The 13226-nt window shown below is 36.9% G+C and overlaps 1 protein-coding gene across 1 annotated transcript in view; it reads right to left on the reverse strand.

The window, feature by feature from the left end:
* The window catches only part of LOC107695910 (voltage-dependent calcium channel subunit alpha-2/delta-1-like), a 30249-nt gene that overhangs the window by 9155 nt on the left and 7868 nt on the right, over positions 1-13226 (reverse strand). Inside the window, exons 13-27 of the mRNA XM_016496023.1 lie at positions 13021-13081; positions 12789-12889; positions 10416-10497; positions 9931-9996; positions 9731-9840; positions 9571-9642; positions 9250-9317; positions 8681-8719; positions 8148-8219; positions 6093-6245; positions 3982-4034; positions 3704-3759; positions 3206-3332; positions 2574-2686; positions 1442-1524 (exon numbers count right to left, since the gene is read on the reverse strand). Of these exons, the coding sequence (XP_016351509.1) occupies positions 1442-1524; positions 2574-2686; positions 3206-3332; positions 3704-3759; positions 3982-4034; positions 6093-6245; positions 8148-8219; positions 8681-8719; positions 9250-9317; positions 9571-9642; positions 9731-9840; positions 9931-9996; positions 10416-10497; positions 12789-12889; positions 13021-13081 (1256 nt within the window). The remainder of the gene's footprint in view (positions 1-1441; positions 1525-2573; positions 2687-3205; positions 3333-3703; positions 3760-3981; positions 4035-6092; positions 6246-8147; positions 8220-8680; positions 8720-9249; positions 9318-9570; positions 9643-9730; positions 9841-9930; positions 9997-10415; positions 10498-12788; positions 12890-13020; positions 13082-13226) is intronic.

Here is a 13226-nt window from a genome sequence, read left to right on the forward strand (position 1 = left end):
TATATATATATATATATATATATATATATATATATACACCTTGCTACGTGTACTGTGTTAGGCTAAACAAGACTTGTCATTTGCACTTATATATTGTTGCTCTTTTGTTAGTTTTGACTGCTTTTATTGTCCTCATTTGTAAGTCGCTTTGGATAAAAGCGTCTGCTAAATGACTAAATGTAAATGTAAATGAATCAGCTGGTGAATTAGTCAAGCGTGAGAGTTACATCAGCAGTTTAACAAGCTGTAAGAAGCAACAGCTAAGTTAATTAGTTTGACTCATGCAAAATTAAATGCACGAGAGAAAGGGATATTAATTTGAATTAGACAGAAAAAATGTAGATAAAAAGAACAGAAGTGTGCCTGCTGATAGCCTTTTGCGCAAACTGCCTGTGCTGTTTTAGCAGCTGATTCACTAAAGGAATTCAGGTAATGAAAGAAATTTCCATAGAAAGCTGTTTAAGCAAACTCGAATAAGAAGACATACAAAAAACAAAAGTGACACAGGTGTTTAGTGAATTTACTACTTATTTGGCAGACAAGATAGATCAAAATAAATAAGTAAATGAATGAATAAATAAATAAAAAGATAGAGAGATAGAGGGAGATAGAGAGATGGACTGACCCGAGACAGCACATGAACACTGGCAGCAGTAACATGAGCAGAGAGGAAAGCAGTGGAGAGCCTGCATTTCTCCTACACATGGCCTCATCCTAACATACATTATACAGCCAAATACACAGCACCAGAGAAAGAGAGAAAGAGAGAGGAAGAGTCATGCAGAAAAATGTCTGACAGTCAGAAGTTTAAGCAACATGCGAACAAGTGCTTGAGCCAAAAAGCGTTAATACTGTAAGTAAAAAGAGAGAATCCAGAGCAGGAAGTAGGTGTGTTCAGATAAAGATACACTACTTGGTCAAAAGTATGTGGACACCCCACTCATATGTAGTCGGTGAACATTTCAATTCAAAATCATGAATAGGAAGCTAGTTCAATGGGGCTCATGTCTTGGTTTTGTGCAGGCCAGTCAAATTCTTTCAGACTAGACTCTTCATGTCTTCAAAAATGGGATTGCATAACTATACGCTTGATTTTATGCACCTGTTCTATCCAAAACACCCAACCCAGTTAATTTAAAAAAGGTGTCCACATTCTTTAGGCCATGAAATGTATGTTTGCGTGAGATTAGAACATGTCAAACAAAGTCAAGCTCTCCGAAACCAAGATCTATCACACAGAGCCAAATAGCGTTTCTTTACATCGGTCATGACTCAAAGATTCTCATACAGAGTCTCAGTGTGGTAGATGACTGAAATGAGAGCAGCAAAGACCAGCCATTTTTGAAGAATAGGACATGATGCACATCAAGTCATGCTGATTGCTAGTTTGGTCTTAATCTGTCGTAGGCTTTTGCAGGAGGGAGGCGTTTAAGTGACTTACACTTGCGTTGTTTTCAAAGCACTGTGTCGGACCTTTCCGATAGCGTGGGTTCTGGGCTATCTCACAGGGATCTGGACCTGGAGCTGTGAGACCAAGTTCAGGATTCAAATCAGCACAATCTGATATTATGCGAAAAAGTAAGGATTTTCCGAGGTATAAAATTGTGAATGCGATTTGTATGGAAACATATGATTTTTAGAAGAAAACCCAACAGTCAGTGGGCTGTACGCAGATCGTACAAAAATTCACGAATGCGATTGTACGAAATAATTTGTATGAATTAATAAGCCACTAATACCGGCAGGGATTGTAGGTGGGGGGAGTGAATGTACAGCGCTCTCTCCCACCTTCAATACCACGACTGAGGTGCCCTTGAGCAAGGCACCGAACCCCCAACTGCTCCCCGGGTGCCGCAGCATAAATGGCTGCCCACTGCTCCGGGTGTGTGTTCACGGTGTGTGTGTGTTCACTGCTGTGTGTGTGTGCACTTTGGATGGGTTAAATGCAGAGCACTAATTCCTAGTATGGGTCACCATACTTGGCCACATGTCACGTCACACTTTTTTCACACTTAATTCACTAAAACTTCATTACATTTATAATTGACATTAGAGTGTGTTGGACTTAATACACTCCTGCTGAAAAAAACTGCTAGTCCATCCTGGTTTATGCAGGTCTAGTGCTGGTGGTCTAGCTGTTCAGCAGCAAAACCTGTTTTTTTTCTGGAGCTCCAAGGAAGTTTTGCTGGTTTATTTAGTAAAGTACCAAAAATACCAGCACTGCACAATTTTATAAACCTGCTTAACCTCTACAAGTCACGTATTTACAAGAAAAATGGGACATTGGATAAACATGTTGGGTAATGACTTGAGAACTGGTCAACCATTTTTCCACTTTACTGACATCAGCTGGTCGAATGAACTGACTAAAATGAACTAAAATGACAGCGAGAGAGACATTCTTCCAGAATGTGTTTTTGCGTGAAATTGTGAGACGCAATGCATTTACCGGAAAAGCTACTTCTAGTTATTTCTGAATTTCCTTCCCAAAGCTGACACTGACCTGACGAGTAATCATCATTGTGTGTCTCAATACAAAACAGCAGGTTTGTTTGTACATGAATGAAGGATACAAGGCTTTTCTTCCTGGGAGAAAAATCTTTCATCAGCCTGGCAACACGGTTCTTTTGTGTCGGCAACAATAAGCACCAGATTTGTCTTCGGAAGCTTTTCAGCTATGAACTGCCTGAAAACAAAAACACAAACATATGCACAAACTAATGGGCACAATTCATCTGTGACAAAGGTCACCTTGATCATTAAGAACTGGGTGACAACTGATTAAAAGGCTATATAATGACATAAAATGTTAAATTTAATTTACTTATTGTTACATGATATGCAGACTAAATAAAGAGAAAACATAAGTTACAGAATTGTATAATTGCATGTTTAATTTAGTTTTGTTTTCATTTAATATTGATTTATTATGATATAATATGCCATTTAAATAAGTAAATAAATAAATAGATATATATACACTATACAATTATAGACTATACAATTATAATAATCAATATTAGTTATTTTTTCCCAAATAAAGATAACTGGAAAATGTATGTAAAGCTCAGGAGCAATTAATATGTTTTTTGCTGCGTACTTTTTTAAACAATTAATCACAAAAATGTTATCACATTAAATTGACAAGCAACAAAAAAAAGAAAAATCATTTTGATTCCACAATTAAGTTCCACAAAAGTCTCACCTGGAGCAGTTCTGACAATCAATAGTCCCCTTAAAAGTTGTCTCATCGTTCTCAAAGAAATACTGTTTCTGCTCTTTAATGCAACTCTCTTTAGATGGCATTTCAGACAGGTCATCGTCTAGGTCCGCTGTGAACAAAACACAATTGATATTCAGTTGCCATGAGCTACAATACTTGAAATGATTATATGAATTACTGTTGATTTAGTGCTTAAATAATACCCACTGAACTGTCAATTGAGTCAATTACAAAAAAATGAAAATTAAATTTCACAGAATACAGTCAAAAATTACAACGCACCCTCATCACATTAATTGTCTTTGACATTCTGAAATAGAATACATGGGCACACTCTGTACGTACAGGAATTCAACATTAGCAGTCATTAGCACTGTAGTTTTGGCAGTGCACCAGACGACAAGAAAAACAGGCATCTGCCAAATTGCAGTAGCTTAATCATTGTTTCATAGCAATGAATTACTAATGTCTAGATCTTACCTGCCTCAAGGAAGTTAGGAAATGTGATGCTGACAAACAACTGCTGCAATATTGACCTGGAGAAATCAAAAGAAATACTGATTGAGCTAAGAACAATGTTTTTGTCCATATGCTGTAATGAAAGTCATTGCGTTCCAAAACAACATCGGACTCCTATTTTCTTGTAAAATATACAAAGAGGCCCTTTTTCCACAGAAGAAAGGTTTGGAACATGAGGGTTAGTTAATAATCAATGGATTTTCATTTTCTGTGTGAACTGAGAAAGTTAAATCGCTCACCAGGCTGCTGCAGAAGCCCACCAACCAATGGTCAGGATGTCAGCTATGGTGGGCTAAAAGGGACAAACAACATGTTTTAAATCTACACAACATTTCTGTGAGCACGAAGGCCATCTAAAAGGTTCAGATGTGATGCATCATCCCCATTAAAATCAGCATAAACTCAAAGATGTTGGCATCTTAAACTCGTATTCTCTCAGACATTCTTCTCTAACTTTGCAAGTTGCATATCCGGAGCTGAGAAGCACCAAAACATCCTGATTTTTATTGGCAGGAGGCCCTGTTATGACCCTGCCAGACAGAAGGGACCCGGTGCCAAACAATACGGGAGATATTAGACGAAAGCTCAGCAGATGCAAGCATAAATCCACAAACAAGGCTAAACGAATGAGCTCAGGGGACCATTAGCTGCCGCACACGCTGCTCTGATTAGCATGAGAGAGAGGAAGTGTCTCCTTGTGATGATTCACGGTCGACTCTCTGTGTTGTGAGAGGTTTAGTCAGCATGTAAGACAAGGCCGAAATCGTTCAAGTCACAGATCAGAGAGAGTATCGTGAGGCTAACTTATCAGTGTGATATGGAACAATAATATGAAGTTCACTAATTGCATGACTAAGCTTTATAGTCCGGGGAAAATGTGCTATGCAAGCAAATCTTTATTTGCAGGTGCCAAAACACTTTTCAGATAACACGCAAACCACTACTGGATACGATTTTATTGTGAGTGAACATATTATAAACTGACTTTATTTTTTGTCTTAAGAAACTGAAATGAATTAAAAGAAAATGAAACTCACCACATAGACTGATCTGAGACCAGCGGCGGCTTTAGTTTCTTTGGTGGGTTCACAGAGGGCCTGGTAGTCATAGGTTATGTTGACGGAGAACAGGGATTCGTTTATCAGATTCCTCATTAGGCTGGGGTCAATCATCCCGAAAAACTGTCCGATCTGAAAACACAGACATTCACAAACACACACAATTACTTAGAGACGAGGGCATCATAGACTTCTGTTGTTATTATATAGGGATAATTATAATTACTACAGACTAAAAAAAAATCACATTCACAAAATTTCAACAAACTTTTTCAGACAAAAAAGGTCTATTGTCTATAATTGTCAATAGTGTAGCGTCGCACAGCTCAAACAGTTACTTTCAAATCAAGCAGCCTTCTATCGGTCAGTATGACGAACTTGTTAAATCCTGTTGCCAAATCTGTGGGGAATTGTTTTTTCCCATTATGTAAAATTTTGTTTCCTACTGAAATGACTGGATTTCACCCACAAAACTTTGCTGGCATCTCCAAAGGATTTGATCAGTGTTTGCTTACTTCTGGGGATAATTTAATGCCCCAAAAGAATATCCTTCATGAACCTGCATTTTAATTAAATCTACACAACATTTCTGTGAGCACGAAGGCCATCTAAAAGGTTCAGATGTGATGCATCATCCCCATTAAAATCAGCATAAACTCAAAGATGTTGGCATCTTAAACTCGTATTCTCTCAGACATTCTTCTCTAACTTTGCAAGTTGCATATCCGGAGCTGAGAAGCACCAAAACATCCTGATTTTTATTGGCAGGAGGCCCTGTTATGACCCTGCCAGACAGAAGGGACCCGGTGCCAAACAATACGGGAGATATTAGACGAAAGCTCAGCAGATGCAAGCATAAATCCACAAACAAGGCTAAACGAATGAGCTCAGGGGACCATTAGCTGCCGCACACGCTGCTCTGATTAGCATGAGAGAGAGGAAGTGTCTCCTTGTGATGATTCACGGTCGACTCTCTGTGTTGTGAGAGGTTTAGTCAGCATGTAAGACAAGGCCGAAATCGTTCAAGTCACAGATCAGAGAGAGTATCGTGAGGCTAACTTATCAGTGTGATATGGAACAATAATATGAAGTTCACTAATTGCATGACTAAGCTTTATAGTCCGGGGAAAATGTGCTATGCAAGCAAATCTTTATTTGCAGGTGCCAAAACACTTTTCAGATAACACGCAAACCACTACTGGATACGATTTTATTGTGAGTGAACATATTATAAACTGACTTTATTTTTTGTCTTAAGAAACTGAAATGAATTAAAAGAAAATGAAACTCACCACATAGACTGATCTGAGACCAGCGGCGGCTTTAGTTTCTTTGGTGGGTTCACAGAGGGCCTGGTAGTCATAGGTTATGTTGACGGAGAACAGGGATTCGTTTATCAGATTCCTCATTAGGCTGGGGTCAATCATCCCGAAAAACTGTCCGATCTGAAAACACAGACATTCACAAACACACACAATTACTTAGAGACGAGGGCATCATAGACTTCTGTTGTTATTATATAGGGATAATTATAATTACTACAGACTAAAAAAAAATCACATTCACAAAATTTCAACAAACTTTTTCAGACAAAAAAGGTCTATTGTCTATAATTGTCAATAGTGTAGCGTCGCACAGCTCAAACAGTTACTTTCAAATCAAGCAGCCTTCTATCGGTCAGTATGACGAACTTGTTAAATCCTGTTGCCAAATCTGTGGGGAATTGTTTTTTCCCATTATGTAAAATTTTGTTTCCTACTGAAATGACTGGATTTCACCCACAAAACTTTGCTGGCATCTCCAAAGGATTTGATCAGTGTTTGCTTACTTCTGGGGATAATTTAATGCCCCAAAAGAATATCCTTCATGAACCTGCATTTTAAAAAGCAACAGGCACAGACTGTAAAGATTCACCACTGAAAAATAAAGTATACAAAAGCTATTTTTGTTTTCAATTAACATCATTTAAACCCACAATGAAATGTTTGTTTATTCACCATTTGCTCTGCAGATGTCCGGAGATGAGCTACAAACAGTATAAAGAATCACGCTCTGAATACACACATCTGCTCCTGACGAATGAGTCGTCCCCTATTAACAGTTTGCAGGAAGACAAAGCGTGGCTTCTTTTTTGGTTAAGGAAAGGTAAAATAAAATAAAAATAAATTGTTCATATTTGCCACACTGATTCTTGGGGAAAATGTGCATCATTCTGTGGAATCGTAAAAAATGCAGTCACACTTTATTTTAAGGTCCAACTCTCGCTATTAACAAACCATTAACCTCGACTTTTCCCTCAATAAACTCCTAATTTGCTGCTTATTAATAGTTAGTAAGGTAGTTGTTAAGTTTAGGTATTGGGTAGGATTAGGGATGTAGAATATGGTCATGCACAATATGTGTTTTATAAGTACTAATAAACAGCCAACATCTTAATAATAGTCATGCCACTAGTTAATAGTAAAAATTGGTCCCTATACTAAAGTGTTACCAAAACTGCTTAAATGTGTTAAAACAGAAATGTGCAGAATTAAATAGTGAATAATTATTCCTATTTAATTCCATGTGGCTATTCTTATTCAAAATTTCACAACATTGGCCAAGTTACATAGCAGGCATGTGTCACTCAGGGTATGAGGATGTCTGTCCCTACTAATCTGTAGAATAAGTTCATGCTGTGAACTACATGCTGTGTGTTTAAAGAGTGTGGAGCCCACCGTGCTCAGGGGAGCCAATAGGATCTGTTCTAATCTTATTAGGACGGCCTACTGAATTACCATAATTTAAACCAAAGAAAGAGCTGTTTGTGAGCCCAGAAAATCTCAGAGGTGTGATACTGACTGCGAGTGTGTGTGGAATTTTTAAAAACCGCCCCTGTTCTGGTTACTGTTACGAACACACACAGCTTAACTTCCAGCTTTGTATTGCACGTAAGAATGTAAAAGTGTGTGCATCCGAGACTATAAGTCAGTCCAAAGGCGATATAAATCCTAGAGCGTACAGAACGGCCGCCGCTCCCTGTGCAATAACAGCCGTAATGAATGTGCGGTCTGCCCGACGGTCCTAGCCGACCCCTGGAGAGTCTGCCCACACAGAGGGGAGGAGACGGGATTTAGGGCACAGTCGGTCCCCTCGGCTTCAGTCCTGCTGCCAAACACTCCGGCCGTGATTTATCCTGCACACACTCCGCTCTGATTGGTTTCCCTCGCTGAGCCTAACTTTAAACATTTACTCTACTGCTGTTGCCGGCGGGGTGCAGGTGGGGTTGGGTGAGCGCTCTCTGGGGGTCAAAGAAGGGGAATGTGGAATGGAAGCAAAATGGTGATTGGGTATGAAGAGAGGCACACCTTATTGATATAGAGGTCCTTATTGGTCATGACAAGAAAGCCTCCATCATCCAGAAGAAAGCAGTCCAGATTCTTTGAGAGAAAAAGATAAATACAGTCTTAGAGTAATTTAAAGTAAGCTTGTGCTCAGTAAGTGTTTTTTTTTTTTAAGAAATTAATACTTTTATTCAACAGGGACGCATTAAACTGGTCGAAAGTGACAGTAGACATTTATATTGTTACAAAGGATTTCTATTTTTAAATCCTGAAAAAGATTTCATGGTTTCCACAAAAATAAAAAGCAAAGAAACCATTTTTAAAGGTGAAAATATTAAGAAATGTTTCTTGAGAAAACATACTAAAATAGAAAACCGATATTTTGAATTGTATTTTTCACAATATTACTGTTTTTACTGTATTTTTGCTCCTTGATGGGCATAAGAGACCTATAAAAAAATCTTACTGACTCCAAACTTTTAAACAGTAGTTTATATAATATAGATAATAACATCTCTTTAGATCTAACACAAGTAGTCGCATAAATATGATCTTACACTATCGTCCCTCCTGCACCCACAGATTTCCCCAACACACTGTGCAGGAAGAGTAAAAATATAGACGGATTCATATTAGAGTTTCACAAAAATATCAAAACTGTATTATCAGGCAATATTAAAGATTTTTTTAATTTAGTGGTATCAGTGGACATTGGACATACTAACTCATATCGGATATGTAATTGTGCATGCTCGTTTTTTACATTTAGATCACCTTTGACAACATTTAATGCTCACTTGAAATTAATCTTTCAAAAAACATCAACAATAATAACACTATTAAATGTAAATGCAAATCTCAAAACAAATATCAGTTTGTTTGTTTGTTTTTAAAAAAGCATTACAATGTTGTGATTACAAAGTTCACCTGTAGCATTTAGATTTCAAATGTACTTTTTGGAATTTGAATATTGACCATTTGACCATAACTTTCATCACTGCATACCTAATTCATACAAATACAAACTGACATTATTAAGATGGATCAAATTGACAGTATTCTCAAGCATCCTTCTAACCTGCATTACAGTTAAAATGAATACAGGTAGTTAATTTCTTGCACTCACTTTGGGCGTAATCGTAGCGTTGATGAAGCTTTCCATCCAAGTCTGTTTATCCAGTTTTACACCAACCACTGAAACCAAAATGAGTTTAGTTTTAAGTTTTCCATCAGTTCACAATCACACAATCAAACAAAGATTCACTGGCAAAACAAAAAACGACTTTAATTACACTATTGGTAGCTTTCTGAACTGGCCACTTCTGGTAAGTGTCAATAATTTGAAAATATTGTTTGATTACTTGACCAGGCTGTTATATTGGTTTATCGCCACATCTTTCTATCTACGGTATATTCCCATATCAAAACTATAACGTCCGACTCTTACCTGCTGGCTTCAGCATGAATTCATCAACTCTCAGGTCCATCGCTCTGCTCACTAAAATAGAATCTTGAGTTTCTGATAAAAAGGGGACAGAAAATATCCATTAATCCAAAAAGGAAAAATGGGATTTTGCTGCTTTTAATAATCACCAACACATACTTACCATTGAATGCATATGGCGATGACGTAAATACAAAAATGTTGTTGTCCAGACTTCTCTTGTAGAAACTAGACTTGTATGTTTCTGCCTGTTCAGTCCATTCTGAACCAGCACTGCAGAACACACACAGAGCGATAATTTTAGTCTAAATCCCATAGACCTGCCTGGTATTCCCTCTCTAAAGCTTTAAAATATAATAGTACCTCGCAGGATAGACTCTAGTGACTCCGCCGTCTGTCACCACAAACTTAGCCCTGATTCTCTCATTCCTGAAAACCACAAACTAGACTGAAAAAAGTGCTGTATAAAATAGATAGAAGAAATTCTATCATACTTTTTCTTTTATGCTGCTTATGGGATTTTCTTTTTCTGTGGAACACAAAAGGAGATGCTTAGCAGAATGTTCATGCTGCTCTTTTCCATACAACAAACGCATACAGTGGCCAAACTCCTAATAGGACAATATAACACCATAAAAGACTATTTTTATGAGGCTCTTTTTGGAATTTGACAGCATATGCTTTCATTGTTTGAAAAAAAGCAGCATGAACACAGTTCAAAACATCTCCTTTTGTGTTCCACCAAAGAAAGATGTTCATACAGGTTTGAATCAACATGAGGAGAGTAAAGTTGAAGTTAAATTCACTTGGCCTAGTGTATTTTGCATTTATAATTCAGTGCAACTCACTGCCCCTGTTTGTTCCAGTGTTTGGCCAGTTCAGCGGTGATGCCAGCGTCCAGCAGCAGTCTGTTTATTAGCTCCATATTACCTGAGGAACCATACATAAAAAAAATCTATTAACATCTCGCCATCCTTTTACCATCGTTTTGACATGACAAGTATCAAAATGACTCTGGCACTACAGGAGCAACATCTAATGGAAGATCAGTAGGCACAGTACAAAGCTTTACGTCATTATAAGCTTCACATTTGACTTGATAAATGCATAAACACCTGTTGGTCATGAGTAAGCACAGGCTCCACGTCCTGACCTTTGAGGCAACCGATGCCAAAGTCATAAAGAAGTAGAACTTCATAAAAAAGAGAGCGAGACAGCGACGCAAAAAAAACGAGGCGGAGAGACATGTCGGGAAAGTAACACGCAGATGAATTTTCCGAGACGTGGAACACGATTGTATTCTTCGGCTGTATGAAACAGCAGTAAGTGTTCAAAGGTTTTTCGTTTTTTTGGTGCGGGCACGTTCAGAACGTTAGAGTGTTTTATAACATCGCACTGCAGTTCATTACCGCAAAGCCTTTACGACAAAACACACACACACTTCAGAGAGAGCAGCTGGTGTACAACTTTATTCCGCCCCCCTCTGCACGCTGCATGCTTTTCATTAGGACCTCATTGAGAGCAGCGCAAGAACACAGTTCAACTGATCCACCTGTGTTTGACAGCGAGGAAATCATGGACTTAAAATACCAGACCTCTGTGACAAATAGCCACAGAAATTAGTGTTTACAGTGCTATGTTTTGCTGGTTACAAAATTTTATTGTCTATCCTCACGAGGAAGTTTTATTCTTGAGTGAAAAAACAGACAACAACATAATGAGTCGAAATTATTGTCTGTTGGTTAATGTGAGAGAATTTTTGTAGGATATCTGAAATAGAGATCAGCTTTTGGAACCTTTAAATTAAATTAAATTACATTCTCTATTTTATTTAATTAAAAATAAATGTGTTAATTTAATTAAAAATAAATGTGTTAATTTAATTTAATTTATGCATTGCCACACATTGCCAGCCCTCTCTCTCTTTTTCCCCGTGACATGTCCTGCTTTTCCTCTTTCACACCGGGTAATTGGTGCAGAATTCAGGGGGTGGGCTCATAGGTATAAAGTACTACAGCCAAACCTACACATTCAACACATGTGCACCAAACCAAGTGAATACCGCAGCACCAACTGATCCTGATGAGATCAAAGCGGCCTGCAGAGAGGAAGGTGAGGTGGAAGGGGGGTGTCTGTGTGTGCGGGCAAAGGGAGGAGGTTTACTTAGTATTAACACGGTCAACAAGAAAACAATAAATATAATTAGATTAAAAAAACTGAAATACACAAACCCTAATGTACTCAAGAAAAGGTGTAAGAGAACTGCTTTTGATGTGGACGAGGTGTTTTTTTAAACACAGCACAAGTAGTGTGATTGTAAATAGAAGCTTTCGCCTATGCAAGAACTCAAAATTATTCCAACTGATTTTTTTTAAATCTAATATTCTCGGCTATAAACTTTATTTAATTCAGTATTATTATTGAATTAAAATATGGAAAATTCCTTTTTTTTTTTTGTCTGAAAAAAATATTAAAATGTGTAATGGCATTGTTTAATAATATAATACAGCACTATTTATAACACTGTTAAAAACTGTTTAAAAATAATTAAAATATATTCCAACGTGAAATAGCAATATTTGGCATCTATAATATTGTATGAAGCTATTTAAAAATAAAGTAGTAAAATTATAATACTGTATTAAAAATGACAAAAATGTCCTAAAATGTGTGATTGCAATATTTAGTAATTATATTCATAAGACTGTGATAAAAACGTTTTATTTAAAAATTATTTAGTGGCACTGTATAACGCAGTTATATTTATAATATATAAATAAAAAATGTAGTGAAATGTGTAATGACATCATTTAGTAATAGAATTTAGTAATGTTTATAATACTGTATTAAAAATTATAAAAATGTATTAAAATGTGTAATTGCAATATTTAGTAATAACATTCATAATACTATGTTAAAACACTTAAAATTCTACAACTTTATTAAAAATGTGTAATGGTATCATTTAACAATATATTATATACATTTTTATAATACTATTTTAAAGTACAGCACCTGTGAATCTTTGAATATACAATTTTTTTAGCTAAAAGTCGCGACTACTTTTAAGTAACATTTTAATCAAGATTTTGTCCTCATAAACTGCTCGCTCCCCCCGGAGCAGCCCTGGAAATGAACTCTGAACCTTTAAACTAGAGGTATGAATCCCTGACCTCAGTGGATTTGAACCAGCAGCCCAGAAAGCTCCAGAAGATACTCACACGGCGAGTGGTTGGGGGTATGAATGTCAATGTACTCAATGAAGTCTGTGAGGAATTGTGTGTTGTTGTCACTCTGAGCTTTCAGGTCTGTGCAGTAATCTCTAAAACATGGAAAAGGAACATTTCTCAGAATCATTTAGCAGAAATAAAGTAATAAGTAAGATCGGAACAACATGAAGGTGAGTAAATGATCACACTATTTTTGGGTGAACTATCCCTTTAAGAAACTGACCTGGGTGCTATTAAAGTATATCCATACTCTTCAAATCTGTCCACATGCAGGCTTTCAAAAACTGAAAGAAAATATGAAAATATCAGAAATCAGCAAGATCAAAGAGCATTTCAAATAAGTTCTGTCATTACAGAGCGGAAAATAATACAATACAGATATATACAAATAAAAACAGACCCCAAAACATACAGGTACATTCAAAATGA

Source organism: Sinocyclocheilus anshuiensis, unplaced genomic scaffold, assembly GCF_001515605.1.
Source record: "Sinocyclocheilus anshuiensis isolate Anshui unplaced genomic scaffold, SAMN03320099.WGS_v1.1 scaffold538, whole genome shotgun sequence".
NCBI lineage: Eukaryota > Metazoa > Chordata > Actinopteri > Cypriniformes > Cyprinidae > Sinocyclocheilus > Sinocyclocheilus anshuiensis.